General features: G+C 42.5%; 1 protein-coding gene across 10 annotated transcripts in view; it reads left to right on the top strand.

Annotated features, from left to right (window-relative positions):
* LOC139762740 (major facilitator superfamily domain-containing protein 12-like) overlaps positions 1–23,986 on the top strand; it is a 201,602-nt gene that overhangs the window by 91,400 nt on the left and 86,216 nt on the right. For all 10 annotated transcript variants that reach the window (XM_071687824.1, XM_071687816.1, XM_071687821.1 and 7 more), the window contains one exon: positions 11,782–12,056. In XM_071687824.1, coding sequence (XP_071543925.1) covers positions 11,782–12,056 — 275 coding nt within the window. The remainder of the gene's footprint in view (positions 1–11,781; positions 12,057–23,986) is intronic.

The raw sequence follows: 23,986 nt of genomic DNA on the forward strand, positions 1-23,986 counted from the left end.
TTCCCCGCATCAGTGAGGTAGCGCCAGGAAACATGCGAAGAATGTCCCATCCGCTCATATACACATATATACGTAAATGCCTATACAGGCAGATATACATACAAATACATGTACATAATATTTCTTTTTATTAAGAAAAAATGAATGTTAAGTAAATATTTTAAATGAATATTCCTGCATCAGTGAAGTAGTGCCAGGAAACATACGAAGAATGTCCTATCCACTCACATACATATATTTTTTTTTTCTTTTTTTTTTGCCGCTGCCTCCCGCGTTTGCGAGGTAGCGCAAGGAAACAGACGAAAGAAATGGCCCAACCCACCCCCATATGCATGTATATACATACGTCCACACACGCAAATATACATACCTACACAGCTTTCCATGGTTTACCCCAGACGCTTCACATGCCCTGATTCAATCCACTGACAGCACGTCAACCCCGGTATACCACATCGATCCAATTCACTCTATTCCTTGCCCTCCTTTCACCCTCCTGCATGTTCAGGCCCCGATCACACAAAATCATTTTCACTCCATCTTTCCACCTCCAATTTGGTCTCCCACTTCTCCTCGTTCCCTCCACCTCCGACACATATATCCTCTTGGTCAATCTTTCCTCACTCATTCTCTCCATGTGCCCAAACCATTTCAAAACACCCTTTTCTGCTCTCTCAACCATGCTCTTTTTATTTCCACACATCTCTCTTACCCTTACGTTACTTACTCGATCCAACCACCTCACACCACACATTGTCCTCAGACATCTCATTTCCAGCACATCCATCCTCCTGCGCACAACTCTATCCATAGCCCACGCCTCGCAACCATACAACATTGTTGGAACCACTATTCCTTCAAACATACCCATTTTTGCTTTCCGAGATAATGTTCTCGACTTCCACACATTCTTCAAGGCTCCCAGAATCTTCGCCCCCTCCCCCACCCTATGATCCACTTCCGCTTCCATGGTTCCATCTGCTGCCAGATCCACTCCCAGATATCTAAAACACTTTACTTCCTCCAGTTTTTCTCCATTCAAACTTACCTCCTAATTGACTTGACCCTCAACCCTACTGTACCTAATAACCTTGCTCTTATTCACATTTACTCTTAACTTTCTTCTTTCACACACTTTACCAAACATATCTTTTCTTTTTCTTTCATACTATTCGCCATTTCCCGCATTAGCGAGGTAGCGTTAAGAACAGAGGACTGGGCCTTTTAGGGAATATCCTCACCAGGCCCCCTTCTCTGTTCCTTCTTTTGGAAAATAAAAAAGAAAAAAAAATTGAGAGGGGAGGATTTCCAGCCCCCCGCTCCCTTCCCTTTTAGTCGCCTTCTACGACACGCAGGGAATACGTGGGAAGTATTCTTTCTCCCCTATCCCCAGGGATAACCAAACATATATATATATATATATTTTTTTTTTTTTTTATACTTTGTCGCTGTCTCCCGCGTTTGCGAGGTAGCGCAAGGAAACAGACGAAAGAAATGGCCCAACCCCCCCCATACACATGTACATACACACGTCCACACACGCAAATATACATACCTACACAGCTTTCCATGGTTTACCCTGGACGCTTCACATGCCTTGATTCAATCCACTGACAGCACGTCAACCCCTGTATACCACATCGCTCCAATTCACTCTATTCCTTGCCCTCCTTTCACCCTCCTGCATGTTCAGGCCCCGATCACACAAAATCCTTTTCACTCCATCTTTCCACCTCCAATTTGGTCTCCCTCTTCTCCTCGTTCCCTCCACCTCCGACACATATATCCTCTTGGTCAATCTTTCCTCACTCATTCTCTCCATGTGCCCAAACCATTTCAAAACACCCTCTTCTGCTCTCTCAACCACGCTCTTTTTATTTCCACACATCTCTCTTACCCTTACGTTACTTACTCGATCAAACCACCTCACACCACACATTGTCCTCAAACATCTCATTTCCAGCACATCCATCCTCCTGCGCACAACTCTATCCATAGCCCACGCCTCGCAACCATACAACATTGTTGGAACTACTATTCCTTCAAACATACCCATTTTTGCTTTCCGGGATAATGTTCTCGACTTCCACACATTTTTCAAGGCTCCCAAAATTTTCGGCCCCTCCCCCACCCTATGATCCACTTCCGCTTCCATGGTTCCATCCGCTGACAGATCCACTCCCAGATATCTAAAACACTTCACTTCCTCCAGTTTTTCTCCATTCAAACTCACCTCCCAATTGACTTGACCCTCAACCCTACTGTACCTAATAACCTTGCTCTTATTCACATTTACTCTTAACTTTCTTCTTCCACACACTTTACCAAACTCCGTCACCAGCTTCTGCAGTTTCTCACATGAATCCGCCACCAGCGCTGTATCATCAGCAAACAACAACTGACTCACTTCCCAAGCTCTCTCATCCCCAACAGACTTCATACTTGCCCCTCTTTCCATATATATTTTTTTTTTCTTTTTTTTTTTCTTTTTCATACTATTCGCCATTTCCCGCGATAGCGAGGTAGCGTTAAGAACAGAGGACTGGGCCTTTGAGGGAATACCCTCACCTGGCCCCCTTCTCTGTTCCTTCTTTTTGAAAAAAAAAAAAAAAAACGAGAGGGGAGGATTTCCAGCCCCCCGCTCCCTTCCCTTTTAGTCGCCTTCTACGAGACGCAGGGAATACGTGGGAAGTATTCTTTCTCCCCTATCCCCAGGGATAATGTATATATATATATATATATATATATATATATATATATATATATATATATATATATATATATGTATATATTTTATTTTGCTTTGTCGCTGTCTCCCGCGTTTGCCAGGTAGCGCAAGGAAACAGACGAAAGAAATGGCCCAACCCACCCCCATACACAATGTATACACACACACACGTCCACACACGCAAATATACATACCTATACATCTCAATGTACACATATATATATATATATATATATATATATATATACATACACAGACACATACATATATACCCATGCACACAATTCACACTGTCTGCCCCCATTCACTCCCATCGCCACCTCGCCACACATGGAATACCATCCCCCTCCCCCCTCATGTGTGCGAGGTAGCACTAGGAAAAGACAACAAAGGCCCCATTCGTTCACACTCAGTCTCTAGCTGCCACGCAATAATGCCCGAAACCACAGCTCCCTTTCCACATCCGGGCCCCACAGAACTTTCCATGGTTTACCCCAGACGCTTAACATGCCCTGATTCAATCCACTGACAGCACATCAACCCCGGTATACCACATTGATCCAGTTCACTCTATTCCTTGCCCTCCTTTCACCCTCCTGCATGTTCAGGCCCCAATCACACAAAATCTTTTTCACTCCATCTTTCCACCTCCAGTTAGGTCTCCCACTTCTCCTCGTTCCCTCCACCTACGGCACATATATCCTCTTGGTCAATCTTTCCTCACTCATTCTCTCCATTCTCTCTTTCTTTCATACTATTTGCCATTTTCTGCGATAGCGAGGCAGCGTTAAGAACAGAGGACTGGGCCCTTGAGGGAATATCCTCACCTGGCCCCCTTCCCTGTTCCTTCTGTTGGGGGGAAAAAAAAAGAAAAAAAAAAAATCCCTAGGGATAGGGGTGAAAGAATACTTCCCACGTATTCCCTGCGTGTCGTAGAAGGCGACTAAAAGGGAAGGGAGCGGGGGGGCTGGAAATCCTCCCCTGTCGTTTCTTTTTAATTTTCCAAAGGAAGGAACAGAGAAGGGGGCCGGGTGAGGATGTTTCCTCAGAGGCCCTGTCCTCTGTTCTTAACGCTACCTCGCTGACGCAGGAAATGGCGAATAGTATGAGAGAAAAAAAAAATATATATATATATATATATATATATTTTTTTTTGCTTTGTCGCTGTCTCCCGCGTTTGCGAGGTAGCGCATGAAAACAGACGAAAGAAATGGCTCAACCCACCCCCGTACACATGTATATACATACTTCCATACACGCAAATATACATACCTACACAGCTTTCCATGGTTTACCCCAGACGCTTCACATGCCCTGATTCAATCCACTGACAGCACTTCAACCCCGGTATACCACATCGATCCAGTTCACTCTATTCCTTGCCCGCCTTTCACCCTCCTGCATGTTCAGGCCCCGATCACACAAAATCTTTTTCACTCCATCTTTCCACCTCCAATTTGGTCTCCCACTTCTCCTCATTCCCTCCACCTCCGACACATATATCCTCTTGGTCAATCTTTCCTCACCCATTCTCTCCATGTGCCCAAACCATATCAAAACACCCTCTTCTGCTCTCTCAACCATGCTCTTTTTATTCCCACACATCTCTCTTACCCTTACGTTACTTACTCGATCAAACCACCTCACACCACACATTGTCCTCAAACATCTCATTTCCAGCACATCCATCCTCCTGTGCACAACTCTATCCATAGCCCATTCCTCGCAACCATACAACATTGTTGGAACCACTATTCCTTCAACCATACCCATTTTTGCTTTCCGAGATAATGTTCTTGACTTCCACACATTCTTCAAGGCTCCCAGAATTTTCGCCCCCTCCCCCACCCTATGATTCACTTCCGCTTCCATGGTTCCATCCGCTGCCAGATCCACTCCCAGATATCTAAAACACTTTACTTCCTCTAGTTTTTCTCCATTCAAACTTACCTCCCAATTGACTTGACCCTCAACCCTACTGTACCTAATAACCTTGCTCTTATTCACATTTACTCTTAACTTTCTTCTTTCACACACTTTACTAAACTCAGTCACCAGCTTCTGCAGTTTCTGACATGAATCAGCCACCAGCGCTGTATCATCAGCGAACAACAACTGACTCACTTCCCAAGCTCTCTCATCCCCAACAGACTTCATACTTGCCCCTCTTTCCAAAACTCTTGCATTTACCTCCCTAACAACCCCATCCATAAACAAATTAAACAACCATGGAGACATCACACACCCCTGCCGCAAACCTACATTCAATGAGAACCAATCACTTTCCTCTCTTCCTACACGTACACATGCCTTACATCCTTGATAAAAACTTTTCACCGCTTCTAACAACTTGGCTCCCACACCATATATTCTTAATACCTTCCACAGAGCATCTCTATCAACTCTCTCATAAGCCTTCTCCAGATCCATAAATGCTGCATACAAATCCGTTTGCTTTTGTAAGTATTTCTCACATACATTCTTCAAAGCAAATACCTGATCCACACATCCTCTACCACTTCTGAAACCACACTGCTCTTCCCCAATCTGATGCTCTGTACATGCCTTCACCCTCTCAATCAATACCCTCCCATATAATTTACCAGGAATACTCAACAAACTTATACCTCTGTAATTTGAGCACTCGCTCTTATCCCCCTTGCCTTTGTACAATGGCACTATGCACGCATTCCGCCAATCCTCAGGCACCTCTCCATGAGTCATACATACATTAAATAACCTTACCAACCAGTCAATAATACAGTCACCCCCTTTTTTAATAAATTCCACTGCAATACCATCCAAACCTGCTGCCTTGCCGGCTTTCATCTTCCGCAAAGCTTTTACTACCTCTTCTCTGTTTACCAAATCATTTTCCCTAACCCTCTCACTTTGCACACCACCTCGACCAAAACACCCTATATCTGCCACTCTATCATCAGACACATTGAACAAACCTTCAAAATACTCACTCCTTCTCCTTCTCACATCCCCACTACTTGTTACCACCTCCCCACTTGCGCCCTTCACTGAAGTTCCCTGGGGATAGGGGTGAAAGAATACTTCCCACACATTCCTCGCGTGTCGTAGAAAGCGACTAGAGGGGACGGGAGCAGGGGGCCAGAAATCCTCCCCTCCTTGTATTTTTTAACTTTCTAAAATGGGAAACAGAAGAAGGAGTCACGCGGGGAGTGCTCATCCTCCTCGAAGGCTCAGACTGGAGTGCCTAAATGTGTGTGGATGTAACCAAGATGTGAAAAAAGGAGAGATAGGTAGTATGTTTGAGGAAAGGAACCTGGATGTTTTGGCTCTGAGTGAAACGAAGCTCAAGGGTAAAGGGGAAGAGTGGTTTTGAATGTCTTGGGAGTAAAGTCAGGGGTTAGTGAGAGGACAAGAGCAAGGGAAGGAGTAGCAGTACTCCTAAAACAGGAGTTATGGGAGTATGTGATAGAATGTAAGAAAGTAAATTCTAGATTGATATGGGTAAAACTGAAAGTTGATGGAGAGAGATGGGTGATTATTGGTGCATATGCACCTTGGCATGAGAAGAAAGATCATGAGAGGCAAGTGTTTTGGGAGCAGCTGAATGAGTGTGTTAGTGGTTTTGATGCACGAGACTGGGTTATAGTGATGGGTGATTTGAATGCAAAGGTGAGTAATGTGGCAGTTGAGGGAATAATTGGTATTCATGGGGTGTTCAGTTTTGTAAATGGAAATGGTGAAGAGCTTGTGGATTTATGTGCTGAAAAAGGACTGGTGATTGGGAATACCTGGTTTAAAAAGCGAGATATACATAGATATACGTATGTAAGTAGGAGAGATGGCCAGAGAGCGTTATTGGATTACGTGTTAATTGACAGGTGCACGAAAGAGAGACTTTTGGATGTTAATGTGCTGAGAGGTGCAACTGGAGGGATGTCTGATCATTATTTTGTGGAGGCTAAGGTGAAGATTTGTATGGGTTTTCAGAAAAGAAGAGTGAATGTTGGGGTGAAGAGGGTGGTGAGAGTAAGTGAGCTTGGGAAGGAGACTTGTGTGAGGAAGTACCAGGATAGACTGAGTACAGAATGGAAAAAGGTGAGAACAATGGAAGTAAGGGGAGTGGGGGAGGAATGGGATGTATTTAGGGAATCAGTGATGGATTGCACAAAAGATGCTTGTGGCATGAGAAGAGTGGGAGGTGGGTTGATTAGAAAGGGTAGTGAGTGGTGGGATGAAGAAGTAAGATTATTAGTGAAAGAGAAGAGAGAGGCATTTGGACGATTTTTGCAGGGAAAAAATGCAATTGAGTGGGAGATGTATAAAAGAAAGAGACAGGAGGTCAAGAAAAAGGTGCAAGAGGTGAAAAAGAGGGCAATTGAGAGTTGGGGTGAGAGTATCATTAAATTTTAGGGAGAATAAAAAGATGTTGTGGAAGGAGGTAAATAAAGTGCGTAAGACAAGGGAGCAAATATGTAGGTTTGCGGCAGGGGTGTGTGTTGTCTCCATGGTTGTTTAATTTGTTTATGGATGGGGTTGTTAGGGAGGTGAATGCAAGAGTTTTGGAAAGAGGGGCAAGTATGAAGTCTGTTGTGCATGAGAGAGCTTGGGAAGTGAGTCAGTTGTTGTTCGCTGATGATACAGCGCTGGTGGCTGATTCATGTGAGAAACTGCAGAAGCTGGTGACTGAGCTTGGTAAAGTGTGTGAAAGAAGAAAGTTAAGAGTAAATGTGAATAAGAGCAAGGTAATTAGGTACAGTAGGGTTGAGGGTCAAGTCAATTGGGAGGTAAGTTTGAATGGAGAAAAGCTGGAGGAAGTAAAGTGTTTTAGATATCTGGGAGTGGATCTGGCAGCGGATGGAACCATGGAAGCAGAAGTGGATCATAGGGTGGGGGAGGGGGCGAAGATTCTGGGAGCCTTGAAGAATGTGTGGAAGTCAAGAACATTATCTCGGAAAGCAAAAATGGGTATGTTTGAAGGAATAGTGGTTCCAACAATGTTGTATGGTTGCGAGGTGTGGGCTATGGATAGAGTTGTGCGCAGGAGGATGGATGTGCTGGAAATGAGATGTTTGAGGACAATGTGTGGTGTGAGGTGGTTTGATCGAGTAAGTAACGTAAGGGTAAGAGAGATGTGTGGAAATAAAAAGAGCGTGGTTGAGAGAGCAGAAGAGGGTGTTTTGAAATGGTTTGGGCACATGGAGAGAATGAGTGAGGAAAGATTGACCAAGAGGATATATGTGTCGGAGGTGGAGGGAACGAGGAGAAGTGGGAGACCAAATTGGAGGTGGAAAGATGGAGTGAAAAAGATTTTGAGTGATCGGGGCCTGAATATGCAGGAGGGTGAAAGGCGGGCAAGGAATAGAGTGAATTGGATTGATGTGGTATACCGGGGTTGACGTGCTGTCAGTGGATTGAATCAGGGCATGTTAAGCATCTGGGGTAAACCATGGAAAGCTGTGTAGGTATGTATATTTGCGTGTGTGGACGTATGTATATACATGTGTGTGGGGGTGGGTTGGGCCATTTCTTTCGTCTGTTTCTTTGCGCTACCTCGCAAACGCGGGAGACAGTGAGAAAGCAAAAAAAAGAAAAAGAAAAAAAAATATATATATATATATATATATATATATATATATATATATATATATATATATATATATATATATATACACACACACATAAACATCTATAAATATAAACATACATACACATGTACATAACAATATGTATACACATATACATACACATACACAGACACATACATATTTACATATGTACATATTCATACTTGTTTGCCTTCATCCATTCCTGGTACCACCCCGCCCACAGGAAACAGCATCACTACCCCTCACTTTATTGAGGTAGTGCCAGGAAAACAGACAAAAAAAAGGCCACATTCACTCAAACTCAGTCTCTAGTTGTCATATGTAGTGCACTGAAACCATAGCTCCCTATCCACAATAAGGCCCCACAGACCTTTCCATGGTTTACCTCAGACGTTTTGCATGCCCCAGTTCAGTCCATTGACAGCATGACGACCCACATCATTTCAATTCACTCTATTCCTTGCACACCTCTCACCTTCCAGAATGTTCAGGCCCCGATCACTCATAATCTTTTTCAGTCCATCGTTCCACCTCCAATTTGGTCTCCTGCTTCTCCTTGTTCCCTCCATCTCTGACACATATATCCTCTTTGTCAACCTTTCCTCACTCGTTCACTCAATATGTCTGAACTATTTCAACACACCCTCTTCTGCTCTCTCAACCACACTCTTTTTATTACCACACATTTCACATACCCTTTAATTACTTACTCAGTCAAACCACCTCACACCACATATTGTCCTCTAAACGTTTCATTTCCAACACATCCACCCTCCTCTGTACAACCCTATCTATAGCCCATGCCTTGCAGCCATATAATATTGTTGGGACTACTATTATCTCTGAGATAATGTTCTCACTTTCTACACATTCTTCATCACTCCCAGAACCTTTGCCCATTCCCCCACCCTGTGACTCACTTCCACTTCCATGGTTCCATTTGCTGCCAAGGCCACTCCCAGATACCTAAGACACTTCACTTCCTCCAATAATTCTCCATTCAAACTTACATCCCAACTAACTTGTCCCTCAACCCTTCTGAACCTAATAACCTTGCTCTTATTCACATTTACTCTCAATTTTCTCCTTTCACACACTTCTCCAAACTGTCACCAACTTCTGCCGTTTCTCACTTGAATCAGCCACTAGTGCTGTATCATCGGTGAACAACAACTGACTCGCTTCCCAGACTCTCTCATCCCCAACATACTGCATACTCGCCCCCTAACTCCAAAACTCTTGCATTTACCTCCCTAACCATTCCATCCATAAACATATTAGACAACCAAGGGGACATCACATACCCCTGCCACAGACCGACTTTCACTAGAAACCCATCATTCTCCTCTCTTCCTACTTGTATGTGTGCATTACATCTGTGACAAAAACTTTTCACTGCTTCTGGCAGCTTACCACCCTCACCATATACTCTTAAGACCTTCCACAAAGCATCTCTATCAACACTATCATATGCCTTTTCCAGATCCATAAATGCTACACACAGATCCATAAGTTTTTCTAGATATTTCACACACATTCTTCATAGCAAACAAATGAAATATGATATATACAAAGTATAATCTGTCAACAGTCCTCACTACAGAACTGTTCTACATAAAAAGGAAACAGTTGCATGAAACCATATTTACAGTTTACATGAAAATAAGGAAAAAAATGAAAATGAGAAAAATTCTGTGCACATCAGTATGGCAAAATGCTGGTGCCTGGTGCCACTGTCAAGTTTCCTCTCTTGCCCATAGATAGCATTTCATTCAGTGTGGCATTCATATTAAACTCTTAAGAGATATTATCGAGCATCACAGTAGTGGAAATATCTTTTTGTCGGTGTGGAGAAAAGTCAGACATCATGTGTAAATTTTTTGACTCTTGCTCACCATTTCCCACATAGTGCTAGGAACAGATGAAAAATGACTTCATTTGCTGATATTCACTCTCTAGCTTTCATATATAATGCACTGAAACCCCCTTATCCACAGTCAAGCCTCAGATCTCTCCATGGTTTCCCCTACCTGCTTCACATGTCTTGATTCAGTCCATTAGCAGCTCTCTGGTTTTACCTAATCACTACAATTATCTCTGTCCCTTGCTTACCTTACATTCTCCTGCATGTTGAGACCCTTTTCACTCAAAGCATCTTTTACTTCATCCTTCTTTCTCTTCCTTGATTTCTTCTTTCTCCTTGTTCCCTCCACTTCCAACATGTGAACATTCTTAATCAGCTTCTCACTCATCATCTTTATGGTAGGATGGGTCAGCTGGTACTGGCTGGGAATGAAGCAAAAATGAATGAAAGGGAAAATGCAGAATGCAGCAGCTTTATGTCCCTTCCAAGGTAGTAGAGGTCACCCCACAGGTAGAGGCAGGTAGCAATGCAGTGAGGGAATATGACAGGATAGATCAGGTAATGCAGGGTGGCAATGAGGCAAGTAGGAGAAAAGGTAGAATTGGGCAGTTTGAAATCAATTCTTAGGTAGAAGCAGGAAACAAGACAAACACACAAATTAAGGTTATGGACCAGGTGCACATAGGCTACCCACTGCCACTACTGCAGTTACACAGTCCCATTCCTGAACCAGATGTTTTTGGTAATGCATGGAATATAAGTAAAAAAATTGTTAGAAACAACTGTATTGGAAGAAAATTATGATGTACCGGTTAGCATGAAGTGTCCAGAGTAGTAAGCAGTTCTATTTAAGACTAGAACAAGTTGTATGAAAAGAAAAAGCAGCAGTCGGAGTAGCTAACTTTAGATGTGCTCTCTTGTAAAAGCCCCTTCTCTAAACTAGTGAAGACAAATTATGATTCACCATTGCCTGCAGCAGAAGATGACTCCCAGATACTCCTCATCTTTCAGCAAATTCTCCTAAGCCAATATGATAAATGTTGATTTTTGAGTGTGTGTATATGTAAAAGTTCACCAAGGCAAAGCTTGGCATTGGCCTTATCAATGAAGGCCTCTTTTTAGATATACCATTACTGGCACAGTTTGGGTGTATGTGCTAAGGATGCAATTACTTGCAAAGGGTGGCCCATGTATAACTAGTTTAGTGGGCTCTTTTAGATGGATGTTTGTGTGATGTAGAATGTGATTTTTTTCTAACTCCTTGTATTGTTATCAATATTTTATCAAAACGTCATCTGGATGATATTGCGTGTGCTGAAAAAGTTGTGTATTTTTTATTTAAGCAATAAAATCAAAGCAATCCATTGTTCGTGGATGGTTTATACTTATCAAAGATGTGGGATCATAATAATGGGCTAATTTCCACAGTGATCTATCGATAGTCAGCAAAAAGGTAGAAGAAACTTCATTAATGTTGATTTAGTATAAGAGAGTTGAGAAATATTAGAAGCAAGGGATATGAAATATAGAATGAAGTAATTTGTTATTTTGTTCCAAGATTTGGAGGAATGTCTACTACAAGTGATGTTTTCTTTTGTCAGGCATCCTTCATCTTGGGAAGCATCATAGGAGGCTCAGCCTGTATTGCAGTATGGTTTGGTACCGGCAATTTGTATAAGAAATACATCTTGTATGTGGTTGCATCACTGCTGGGTGCTGGAGGATCCATTATGCTTATCACATCGCTCTCAATCACTGCTGACCTTATCGGACCCAATGTAGAATCTGGGGCCTTTGTGTATGGTGCTATGAGCTTCACAGATAAGCTGTCTAATGGTGTGGCGATCATGTTGATACAAAACCTAAATCCCTGCACGTAAGTATTCATCCAAATTTTTGGTGACGTGAAAGTAAAAGTGAACATATGATTTGTTTATTTCTTTATGACATGAATTCCTATCCTGCAGTCATGGCACTGTGTTACTTGTAGTGACCTTCTCAAACATTTTGGTTGCGAATCATTTTGACAAATCCTAGAACACAGAGGTTGTAGATAGGGTTGTGTCATAAAGTACTTGGCATTGGATGGAACCAAATAGTGGAAGAGGAGGATAGGGTCCGAAGTGCATTGAGAAATGTGCGGAAGGAGAGTTCACCATCTGATAGGGCAAAGATGAACACATTTGAAGGAAAAGTGTTCCCTGCAATTTTGTGTGGCTGTGGGTCTTGGGTTCTGAATGCAAAAAAACAAAAGAGGGTGGAAGTGCTGGAAATTAAATGCTTATTGACAGTATGTGATGTGGGGTGGGTTAATTGCATAAGTAACAACAGTGTAGGAGAAAGGTGCTATAGCAAGGTGAGTATGACTGAGAAAGCTGACTAGGGTCTGCCTGAATGGTTTGGACATATAGAGAGAATAAGTGAAAAGAGACTGACCCAAAGGGTCTGTCTATCTTTGTCTCTGATGCCCATTTCCCATGGGAACTCCCATCAAGTGGGTGGCCAAAGCAAAAGAGCTCCTCTTATCCCTCACATACACAGTTCCACATATTCTTCTAACATTTCTCTCCCTCTAGTATTCTTCTAATCTATTTCCCAATGTCACAGGTGGTCTTCCTCTCACACCAACCCCTTTTAATCATCCTATCATACACTCTCCTTGTAAACTTCCCATCTTACATTCTTTCCACATGTCCAAACCTTCTCAAAGTGTTATGTTTCACCCACTCTACCACTCCATAATTCATACCCTTTGTTTTCCCTACCATAACTCTCTCATGTACCCCTCTTACTTTTTTCTTTGTTCCATCTAGTCATACAACATGCTCCTTTTTAAAAGCTCATTTCCACAGCTTGGATTCTTGACCTCTGTGACTCATTACATGTCTGTATTTCAGCTGCATAGGTTAGGGTAGGGAGCACTGTGCTGTCTGTTAATCCTTCCTTCATATCCTTGTTTACTCCTCTACCCTTCATTATTCTGTAAAGGGACTAAATGACTTGGAGGATATGTGTTTTAAAAGTGGAGGGAGCAAGGGTTATGGGTAGACCAAGAAGGAATATGAAGAATGGAGTAAAAGAGGCTTTAAGTATCATGGCCTGAACACTCTAGAGGGTGAGAAGCATGTAAGGGGTAAAATGAATTAGATCATTGTGGTACACAGAGGGAAATATGCTATCAGTGGGTTGAACCAAGGCATATGAAGCATTCAGGGGAAACCATAGAATGATCAATTTTGCTTGTGTGTGGATTGCGGGGAGGACTCTTGTTATGGTATGGCATACATAGGTGGATAGTGGATGTAACAGTAGTTCAACTTTTCCTTAGGCAACTTTGCTGTGGCAGGAAATGGTTGGAGAAAAATGAGGTATTGCAAAAGTGCAAGAGGAACTATTATGAAATTTTTTTATATACTTTGTCGCTGTCTCCCGCATCAGCAAGGTAGCGCAAGGAAACAGACGAAAGAATGGCCCAACCCAACTTTATACACATGTATATACATACATGCCCACACACGCACATATACATACCTATACATTTCAATGTATACATACATATACATACACAGACAAATACATATTTATACACATATACATATTCATACTTGCTGCCCTTAGCCATTCCCGTCACCACCCCGCCACACATGAAATTGCACCCCTCTCCCCCCCACACGCACGCGAGTTAGCGCTAGGAAAAGACAACAAAGGCCACTTTTGTTCACACTCAGTCTTTAGCTATCATGGGGGGGAACTCTGGTTATGGTATGGAACACATAGGTGGATAGTGGATGTAACAGTAGTTCAACTTTTCCTTAGGCAACTTTACTGTGGCAGGAAATGGTTGGAAGAAAATGAGGTATTGCAAGAGACACTATTATGATATTTTTTTATTATACTTTGTCGCTGTCTTCCGCGTCAGCAAGGTAGCGCAAGGAAACAGATGAAAGAATGGCCCAACCCACCCTTGTACACACGTATATACATACACGCCCACACATGCACATATACCTATATATTTCAATGTATACATATACATACACAGACAAATGCATATATATACACGTATACATATTCATACTTGCTGCCCTCACCCATACCTGTCACCACCCCTCCACACATGAAATTGCACCCCTCTCCCCCTGCACGCACGTGAGTTAGCATTGGGAAAAGACAACAAAGGCCACATTTGTTCACACTCATTCTTTAGCTGTCATGTGTAATGCACCGAAACCACAGCTCTCTTTTCACCTCTAGGCCCCACAAAGCTTTCCATGGTTTACCCCAGATACTTCGCATGCCTTGGTTCAATCCATTGACAGTGCATTGACCCCTGTATACCACATTGTTCCATTTCATTCCATTCCTTGCACGCCTTTCACCCTCCTGCATGATCAGGCCATGATCGCTCAAAATCTTTTTCACTCCATCCTTATACCTCAGTTTGGTCTCCCACTTCTCCTCATTCCTTCCACTTCTGATGCATATATCCTCTTTGTCAATCTATCCTCACTATTTCTCTCCATGTGACCTGCTCACTCAACCACACTCTTTTTAGTACCACACATCACTCTTACCCTTTCATTACTTACTCGATCAAACCACCTCACACCACATATTGTCCTTAAACATCTCATTTCCAACACATCCACCCTCCTCTGCACAACCCTATCTATAGCCCACACCTCACAACCATATAACATTGTTGGAAACACTATTCCTTGAAACATACCCATTTTTGCTTTCTTAGATAATGATCTCGCCTTCCACACATTCTTCAATGCTCCCAGAATTTTCGCCCCCTCTTCTATTCTGTGACTCACTTCTGCTTCCATGGTTCCATCCGCTGATAAATCCACTCCCAGATATCTAAAACACTTCACTTCCTCCAGTTTTTCTCCATTCAAACTTACCTCCCATTTGACTTGTACCTCAACCCTACTGTACTTAATAACCTTGCTCTTACTCACATTTACTCTCAGCTTTCTTTTCTCACACACTTTACCAACCTCAGTCACCAGCTTCTGCAGTTTCTCACCCAAATCAGCCATCAGCTTCTGCAGTTTCTCACCCAAATCGGCCACCAGCACTGTATCATCAGTGAACAACAGATGACTCACTTCCCAAGCTCTCTCATCCACAATAGACTGCATATTTGCCCCTCTCTCCAAAACTCTTGCATTCACATCCTTAACAACCCCATCCATAAACAAATTAAACAACCATGGAGACATCATGCATCCCTGCCGCAAACCAACATTCACTTGGAACCAATCACTTTCCTCTCTTCCTCCTCGTACACATGCCTTACATCCTCGATAAAAGCTTTTCACTGCTTCTAGCAACTTACCTCCCACACCATATACTCTTGATACCTTGCACAGAGCATCTCTATGAGCTCTATCATATGCCTTTTCTAGATCCATAAATGTTACATACAAATCCATTTGTTTTTCTTAGTATTTCTCATACATTCTTCAAAGCAAACACCTGATCCACACATCCTCTACCACTTCTGAAACCACTCTGCTCTTCCCCAGTCTGATGCTTTGTACATGCCTTCACCCTCTCAATCAATACCCTCCCTTATGATTTCCCAGGAATACTCAACAGACTTATACCTCTGTAATTTAAACACTCACCTTTTTCCCCTTTGCCTTTGTACAGTGGCACTATGCATGCATACTGCCAGTCCTCAGGTACTTCACCATGAGCCATATATGCATTGAATATCCTCACCAACCAGTCAACAACACAGTCGCCCCCTTTTTTAATAAATTCCACTGCAATACCATCCAAACCCGCCGCCTTGCCGGCTTTCATCTTCTGCAAAGCTTTCACTACCTCTTATCTGTTTACTAAACCATTCTCCCTAACCCACTTACTTCACACACCACCTCGACCAAAACACCTTATATCTGCCACTCTAGCATCTAACACATTCAACAAACCTTCAAAATACTCACTCCATCTCCTTCTCACATCACCACTGCTTGTTACTACTTCCCCATTAGCCCCCTTCACCGATATTCCCATTTGTTCTTTTGTCTTACGCACTTTATTTACCTCCTTCCAAACATCTTTTTATCCTCTCTAAGATTTAATGATCCTTTCTCATCCCAACTCACATTTGCCCTCTTTTTCACCTCTTGCACCTTTCTCTTGACCTCCTGCCTCTCTCTTTTATACATCTCCCAGTCATTTGCAATATTTTCCTGCAAAACTCATCCAAATACCCCTCACTTTTTCTTCACTAATAATCTTACTTCTTCATCGCACCACTTGCTACCCTTTATAATCTGCCCACCTCCCACGTTTCTCATGCCACAAGCACCTTTTGCGCAAGCCATCACTGCTTTCCTAAACACATCCCATTCCTCCCCCCACTCCCCTTATGTCCTTTGCTCTCACCTTTTTCCATTCTGCACTCAGTCTCTTCTGGTACTTCCTCACACAAGTCTCCCTCCCAAGCTCACTTACTCTCAACACTCTTTTCACCCCAACATTCTCTCTTCTTTTCTGAGAACTTCTACAAATCTTCACCTTTGCCTCCACAAGATAGTGATCAGACATCCTTCCAGTTGCACCTCTCAGCATATTAACATCCAAAAGTCTCTCTTTCACACACCTATCAACTAACACGTAATCCAGTAATGCTCTCTGGCCATCTCTCCTACTTACATATGTATACTTAAGTATATCTCTCATTTTAAACAAGGTATTCCCAATCACCAGTCCTTTTTCACACACAGATTTACAATCTTCACCATTTCCATTTACAACTCTGAACACCCCATGTACACCAATTATTCCCTCAACTGCCACATTACTCACCTTTGCATTCAAATCACCCATCACTATAACCCGGTCTCGTGCATCAAAACTGCTAACACACTCACTCATCTGCTCCCAAAACACTTGCCTTTCATGATCTTTTCATGCCCAGGTGCATAGGCACCAATAATCACCCATCTCTCTCCATCCACTTTCAGTTTTACCCATATCAATGTAGAGTTTACTTTCTTACACTCTATCACATACTCCCACAACTTCTGTTTCAGGAGTAGTGCTACTCCTTCCTTTACACTTGTCCTCTCTCCAACCCCTGACTTTACTCCCAAAACATTCCCAAACCACTCTTCCCCTTTACCCTTGAGCTTCACTTTACTCAAAGCCAAAACATCAAGGTTCCTTTCCTCAAAGATACTACCTATCTCTCCTTTTTTTGTCATCTTGGTTACACCCACACACATTTAGACTCACCAATATGAGCCTTTGAGGAGGATGAGCACTCTCCACATGACTCCTTCTTCTGTTTCCCCTTTTAGAAAGTTAGAATACAAGGAGGGGAGGGTTTCTAGCCCCCTGCTTCCGTCCCCTTTAAACGCCTTCTACGATACGCTGGGAATGCGTGGAGTGTATTCTCTCTCCCCAACCCCCAGGGATAGGGGAGAAAGGCACTACCAATCACTATTTTTAGTTTTCTGCCAATACATTTTACTTTAATTTCCAAAATATGCCAGTCTCATCCTCATTAGATGCTTGCTGAGGTGTTTTACTTCCCTCCTTAGTAAGCTTTGGATTTGCAGGTTATAGTCACAGGTTTGTAGCCATAATCAAGCCTCTTAAGGGCCTCTAACTTCTTCTCAAGAGGGATAGTCTTGTGTCCTGTACCCCCCTGAGTATCTACAACACTCATTGAAGCAGACATGATAAAATGAGTACACTTTCTTTGGAGGCTATAAATAATCTGGAAGCAAGTAAAACAGAATAAACAAATAGACTTAATAGAATGACTTCACTTTCTTTAGAGGTTGTAGATAATCTGGTAGTAGGTACAGCAGAGTAAACAAACCATTTGTGTATCAAGTTATCCCTTGTTTACAAGCGGACTTCTGGATGGGATACAGATGTTCCCCCTTCTTGTGTTTCACTTTCTAAAAGATGGAACGGAAGAAGGACCCAAGGGGGAAGTGCTTATCATCCTCAAGGGGTAGGGCTGGGGTGTCTGAATGTGTGTTGGTATAACCAAAGTGAGAAGGAAGGAGAGACTGGAAAGATGTTTGAGGAAAGGATCCTGGATGTTCTGGCTGTAGTAATAAATAGATAATCTGTTAGCAGGAACTGCAGAATAAACAAACTATTGCATGTGTCAAGTGATCCCTTGTTTGGTAGCGATTTGCTGGTGAATGGGATACAGATGTATCCCTCTTCATGTATCACACTCTCTAAAAGATGGAACTGAAGAAGGATCCAAGCGAGGGGTGCTTACCCTCCGCAATGGGTTTGGCTGGGGTGTCTGAATGTGTGTAGGTGTAACCAAGATGAAAAGAAAGGGTAAATGGAAAAAGATGTTTGAGGAAAGGATCCTAGATGTTCTGGCTATAAGTGAAACAAAGCTCAAAGATTAAGAGGAGGAATGGTTTAGGAATATCTTTGGGGTAAAGTCATGGGTTGGTGTGAGGGTAAATGCTTTGGAAGGGGTAGCATTACTGCTGAAGTAGAGTTTGTGGGAATAAATGAAAATGGGTTGCAAGAGATGGCTAATTATTTGTGTTTATGCAGGCCATGAGAAGGAAGATGATGAAAGGCAAGTGTCTTAGGAGCAGCTGAGTGAGTGTGTGGACAGTTTTGATGCAAGAGATTGGATATTAGTGACGTGTGATTTAAATGCTAGTGTGAGTAATGTGGTAGTTGAGGATATAAATCGGGGACATGGGGTATTCAATGAAGCAGATAGAAATGTTGAACAACATGTGGAGTTTGTGGTGAAAAAAGCCAAGTAATTGGGAATACCTGGTTAAAAAAGAGAGACATGGGTGAGTAGGAAAGATGGCAAATGCAGGAGTGAGTAATGTGGCACTTGAAGATATAACTGGGGGACATGTATTCGGTGAGGTGAACAGAAATGTTGAACAACTTGTGGAATTGTGTGCTGAAAAAGAGCTGGTGACTGGGAATGCCTGTCGAAAAAAGATGGACATACATAAGTGTATGTGAGTGATTGGGGAAGATGGTACAAGAGTAGTATTGGATTACATACTAATCGATAGGAATGCAAAAGATAGGTTCTTGGATGAGAATGTGTTGAGAGAGGCAGCTGTTAGGGTGTCTGATCTTTACCTCCTGGAGGCAAGGGTAGTGATATGTAAAGGCTTTCAGAAAAGAGTAAACAGTGAGTGAAAAGAATGTGATGAAAGCAAGTGAGCTTGGAAAAGAGACTTAAGCTAAGAAACACCAGAAGTTCAGTGTAGAATGTCAAAGGTGAAAGTAAACAAAGCAAAAGTGTGTATGGCATACAGAATGTGGATGGGGAGGTGAGAAAAGGTAGTGAGTGGTGGGATGATGAGGTAAAGTTGTGAGTATGGCATTCAGAAGGTGGGAGATGGGCAGGTGAGAAAAGATAGTGAGTGGGGGGATGGTGAAGTAAAGTTGTTAATGAAGGAGAAAAGAGGGATGTATGGATAATGTTTACAGAGAAGGAATGTAAGTGATTGAGAGATGTACAAGAGAAAGTGGCAGGAGTCAAAAGGAAGGTGCAGGGGTTGACTAACAGGACAAATGAGAGTTGGGGTGAGTGAGTATCAGTAAACTTAGGGAGAATAAGATGTTTTGGAAGGAGGTTAATAGTACGAGAAAAACAAGAATGCAGATGGGAACATCAGTGAAGGGGGCAAATGGGGAAGTGGTAAGAGGTAGTGATGAGTGAAGAGAAAATGGGAGTTAGCGTTTTGAAAAACTGTTGAATGTGTTTGTCGATAAGGTGGCAGATGTAGGATGTTTAGGTTAAAGAGGCATGCAGAGTGAGAGAGTCATGTCAAGTGGTTTGATGGAGAAGGATGAGGTGGTGAAAGCTTTGCAAAAATATGAAATGTGGCAAGACAGCTGGAATGGATGGTACTGCTGTTGAATTTCATAAGAAAAGGGGTGATTGTGTTTTGGTAGGTTAGATAGGATTTTTCAGTGTATGTAGGGCTCATGGTGAGGTGCATAAAGATTGATGAAATGCATGTATGATGCCATTGTGTAAAGGCAAGAGGGACATAGTTGAGTGCTCACCTATGGAGGTATAAGTTTATTGAGTGTACTCTTCTGCTTTCTCAACCACACTCTTTTTATTACCACACATATCTCTTACCCTTTCATTACTTACTTGATCAAACCACCTCACACCACATCTTGTCCTCAAACATCTCATTTCCACCACGTCCACCCTCCTCTGCACAACTCTATCTGTAGCCCACGCCTCGCAACCATGATTATTGTTGGAACCACTATTCCTGCAAAAATACCCATTTTTGCTTTCCGAGATAATGTTCTCACCTTCCACACATTTTTCAACGCTTCCAGAACTTTCGTCCCCTCCCCCACCCTGTGACTTACTTCTGCTTCCATGGTTCCATCCGCTGCCAAATCCACTCCCAGATATCTAAAACACTTCACTTCCTCCAGCTTTTCTCCATTCAAACTTACCTCCCAGTTGACTTGTCCCTCAACCCTACTGTACCTAATAACCTTGCTCTGATTCACATTTACTCTCAGCTTTCATCTTTCACACACTTTACCAAACTCAGTCACCAGCTTCTGCAGTTTCTCACCCCAATCAGCCATCAGTGCTGTATCATCACTTCCCAAGCTCTCTCATCCATAACAGACTGCATACTTGCCCCTCTCTCCAAAACTCTTGCATTCACCTCCTTAGTAACCCAACCCCATCCATAAACAAATTAAACAACCATGGAGACATCACGCACCCCTGACACAAACTGACATTCACTGGGAACCAATCACTTTCCTCTCTTCCTACTCGTGCGCATGACTTACATCCTCGATAAAAACTTTCCACTGTTTCTAACAACTTGCCTCCCACACCATATATTTTTAATACCTTCCACAGAGCATCTCCATCAACTCTATCATATGTCCTCTCCATATCCATAAATGCTACATACAAATCCATTTGCTTTTCTAAGTATTTATCACATACATTGTTCAAAGCAAACACCTGATCCACACATCCTCTACCACTTCTGAAACCACACTGCTCTTCCCCGATCTGATGCTCTGTACATGCCTTCACCCTCTCAATCAATACTGTCTCATATAATTTCCCAGGAATACTCAACAAACTTTTCTTTCTTTCTTTTAAACTATTTGCCATTTCCCGCATTGGCGAGGTAGCGTTAAGAACAGAGGACTGGGCCTTTTGTGGAATATCCTCACCTGGCCACCTCTGTTCCTTCTTTTGGGAAAAAAAAAAAAAAAAAAAAACGAGAGGGGAGGATTTCCAGCCCCCCGCTCCCTCCCCTTTTAGTCGCCTCTACGACACGCAGGGAATGCGTGGGAAGTATTCTTAATCCCCTATCCCCAGGGATAACTCAACAAACTTATACCTCTGTAATTTGAGCACTCACCTTTATCCCCTTTGCCTTTGCACAGTGGCACTGTGCATGCATTCTGCCAATCCTCAGGCACCTCACCATGAGTCATACATACATTGAATATCCTTACCAACCAGTCAACAACACAATCACCTCCTTTTTTTAATAAATTCCACTGCAGTACCATCCAAAACTGCTGCCTTGCCGGCTTTCATCTTCTGCAAAGCTTTTACTACCTCTTCTCTGTTTACCAAATCATTCTCCCTAACCCTCTCACTTCGCACACCACCTTGACCAAAACACCCTATATCTGCCACTCTATCATCAAACACATTCAACAAACCTTCAAAAAACTCACACCATCTCCTTCTCACATCACCACTACTTGTTATCACTTCTCTATTAGCTCCTTTCACTGATGTTCCCATTTGTTCTCTTGTCTTACGCACTTTATTTACCTCCTTCCAAAACATCATTTTATTCTCCCTAAAATTTAATGATACTCTCTCACTCCAACTCTCATTTGCCCTCTTTTTCACCTCTTGCACCTTTCTCTTGACCTCCTGCCTCTTTCTTTTATACATCTCCCAGTCGTTTGCACTATTTCCCTGCAGAAATCGTCCTAATACCTCTCTCTTCTCTTTCACTAATAATCTTACTTCTTCATCCCACCACTCACTACCCTTTCTAATCTGCCTACCTCCCATGCTTCTCATGCCACAAGAATCTTTTGTGCAAGCCATCACTGCTTCCCTAATTACATCCCATTCCTCCCCCACTCCCCCTACATCCTTTGCTCTCACCTTTTTCCATTGTGCACTCAGTCTCTCCTGGTACTTCCTCACACAAGTCTCCTTCCCAAGCTCACTTACTCTTACCACTCTCTTCACCCCAACATTCTCTCTTCTTTTCTGAAAACTCTACAAATCTTCACCTTCACCTCCACGTGATGATCATCAGACATCCCTCCAGTTGCACCTCTCAGCACATTAACATCCAAAAGTCTCTCTTTCGCATGCCTATCAATTAACATGTAATCCAATAATGCTCTCTGGCCATCTGTCCTACTTACAAACGTATAATTATGTATATCTCTCTTTTTAAACCAGGTATTCCCAATCACCAGTCCTTTTTCAGCACACAATTCTCCAAACTCTTCACCATTTCCATTTACAACACTGAACACCCCATGTGCACCAATTATTCCCTCAACTACCACATTACTCACCTTTGCATTCAAATCACCCATCACTATAACCCGTTACTCACCTTTGCATTCAAATCACCCATCACTATAATCCGGTCTCGTGCATCAAAACTACTAACGCCCTCACTCAGCTGCTCCCAAAACACTTGGGTCTCATGATCTTTCTTCTCATGCCCAGGTACATATCCACCAATAATCACCCATCTCTCTCCATCCACTTTCAGTTTTACCCATATTAATGTAGAGTTTACTTTCTTACACTCTAACACATACTCCCACTCCTGTTTCAGGAGTAGTGCTACTCCTTCCCTTGCTCTTGTCCTCTCACCCACCCCCGACTTTACTCCCAAAACATTTCCAAACCACTCTTCCCCTTTACCCTTGAGCTTCGTTGCACTCAGAGCCAAAACATCCAGGTTCCTTTCCTCAAACATACTACCTGTCTCCTCTTTTCTCATCTTGGTTACATCCATACACATTTAGACACCCTAATCTGAGCCTTCGATGAGGATGAGCACTCCTGCATGACTCCTTCCGTTTCCCCTTTTAGAAAGTCAAAATACAAGGAGGGGAGGGTTTCTAGCCCCCCACTCCTGTCCCCTTTAGTCGCCTTCTACAACATGTGAGGAATGCGTAAGAAGTATTCTCTCTCCCCTATCCCCAGGGATAGAGGATATATGACTAGGAAATAGAGTGGAAAAGAAAAAGGGAAAGACCAGATTGGAGATGGAAGGATGGAGTGAAATTTTTTTTTTTGTGGCTGGGGCCTGAACAGGCTGGAGTGTGAAAGACATGCATGGGATAAATTGAATGTTAAATACAGGTGTTGGAAGCTGTCAGTGGATTGAATCAGATGTGAAGCAGCTGGGAGAAACCATGATAGGTTGTGTACAAGGAGCTGTGGTTTTGTTGCATCACACAGTAGCTAGAGAATGGATGTGAGCAGATGTGCCTTTCTGCATCTGTTCCTTGTGCTACCTTGCTAATGCAGGAAATGGTGAATAAGTATGAAAAAAATGGAAATATTCATGATAAGTACAGGAAATACTATTTGATATCCTGGCATTTTTTAAAAAGATTAATCTATGCTTTAAGAATATAAAGGTAAATCTCTTGAATTTCAAATGTCACTGGTGTGAAGCTTATGTTTTGAAAGTCGACAATTTACCCTAATTCTCAAGTGTCATAATGCAAAATGGCTGGAGTTGAAATGTTTCAATT

Source organism: Panulirus ornatus, chromosome 44 (assembly GCF_036320965.1).
Source record: "Panulirus ornatus isolate Po-2019 chromosome 44, ASM3632096v1, whole genome shotgun sequence".
Taxonomy (NCBI): Eukaryota; Metazoa; Arthropoda; class Malacostraca; order Decapoda; family Palinuridae; genus Panulirus; species Panulirus ornatus.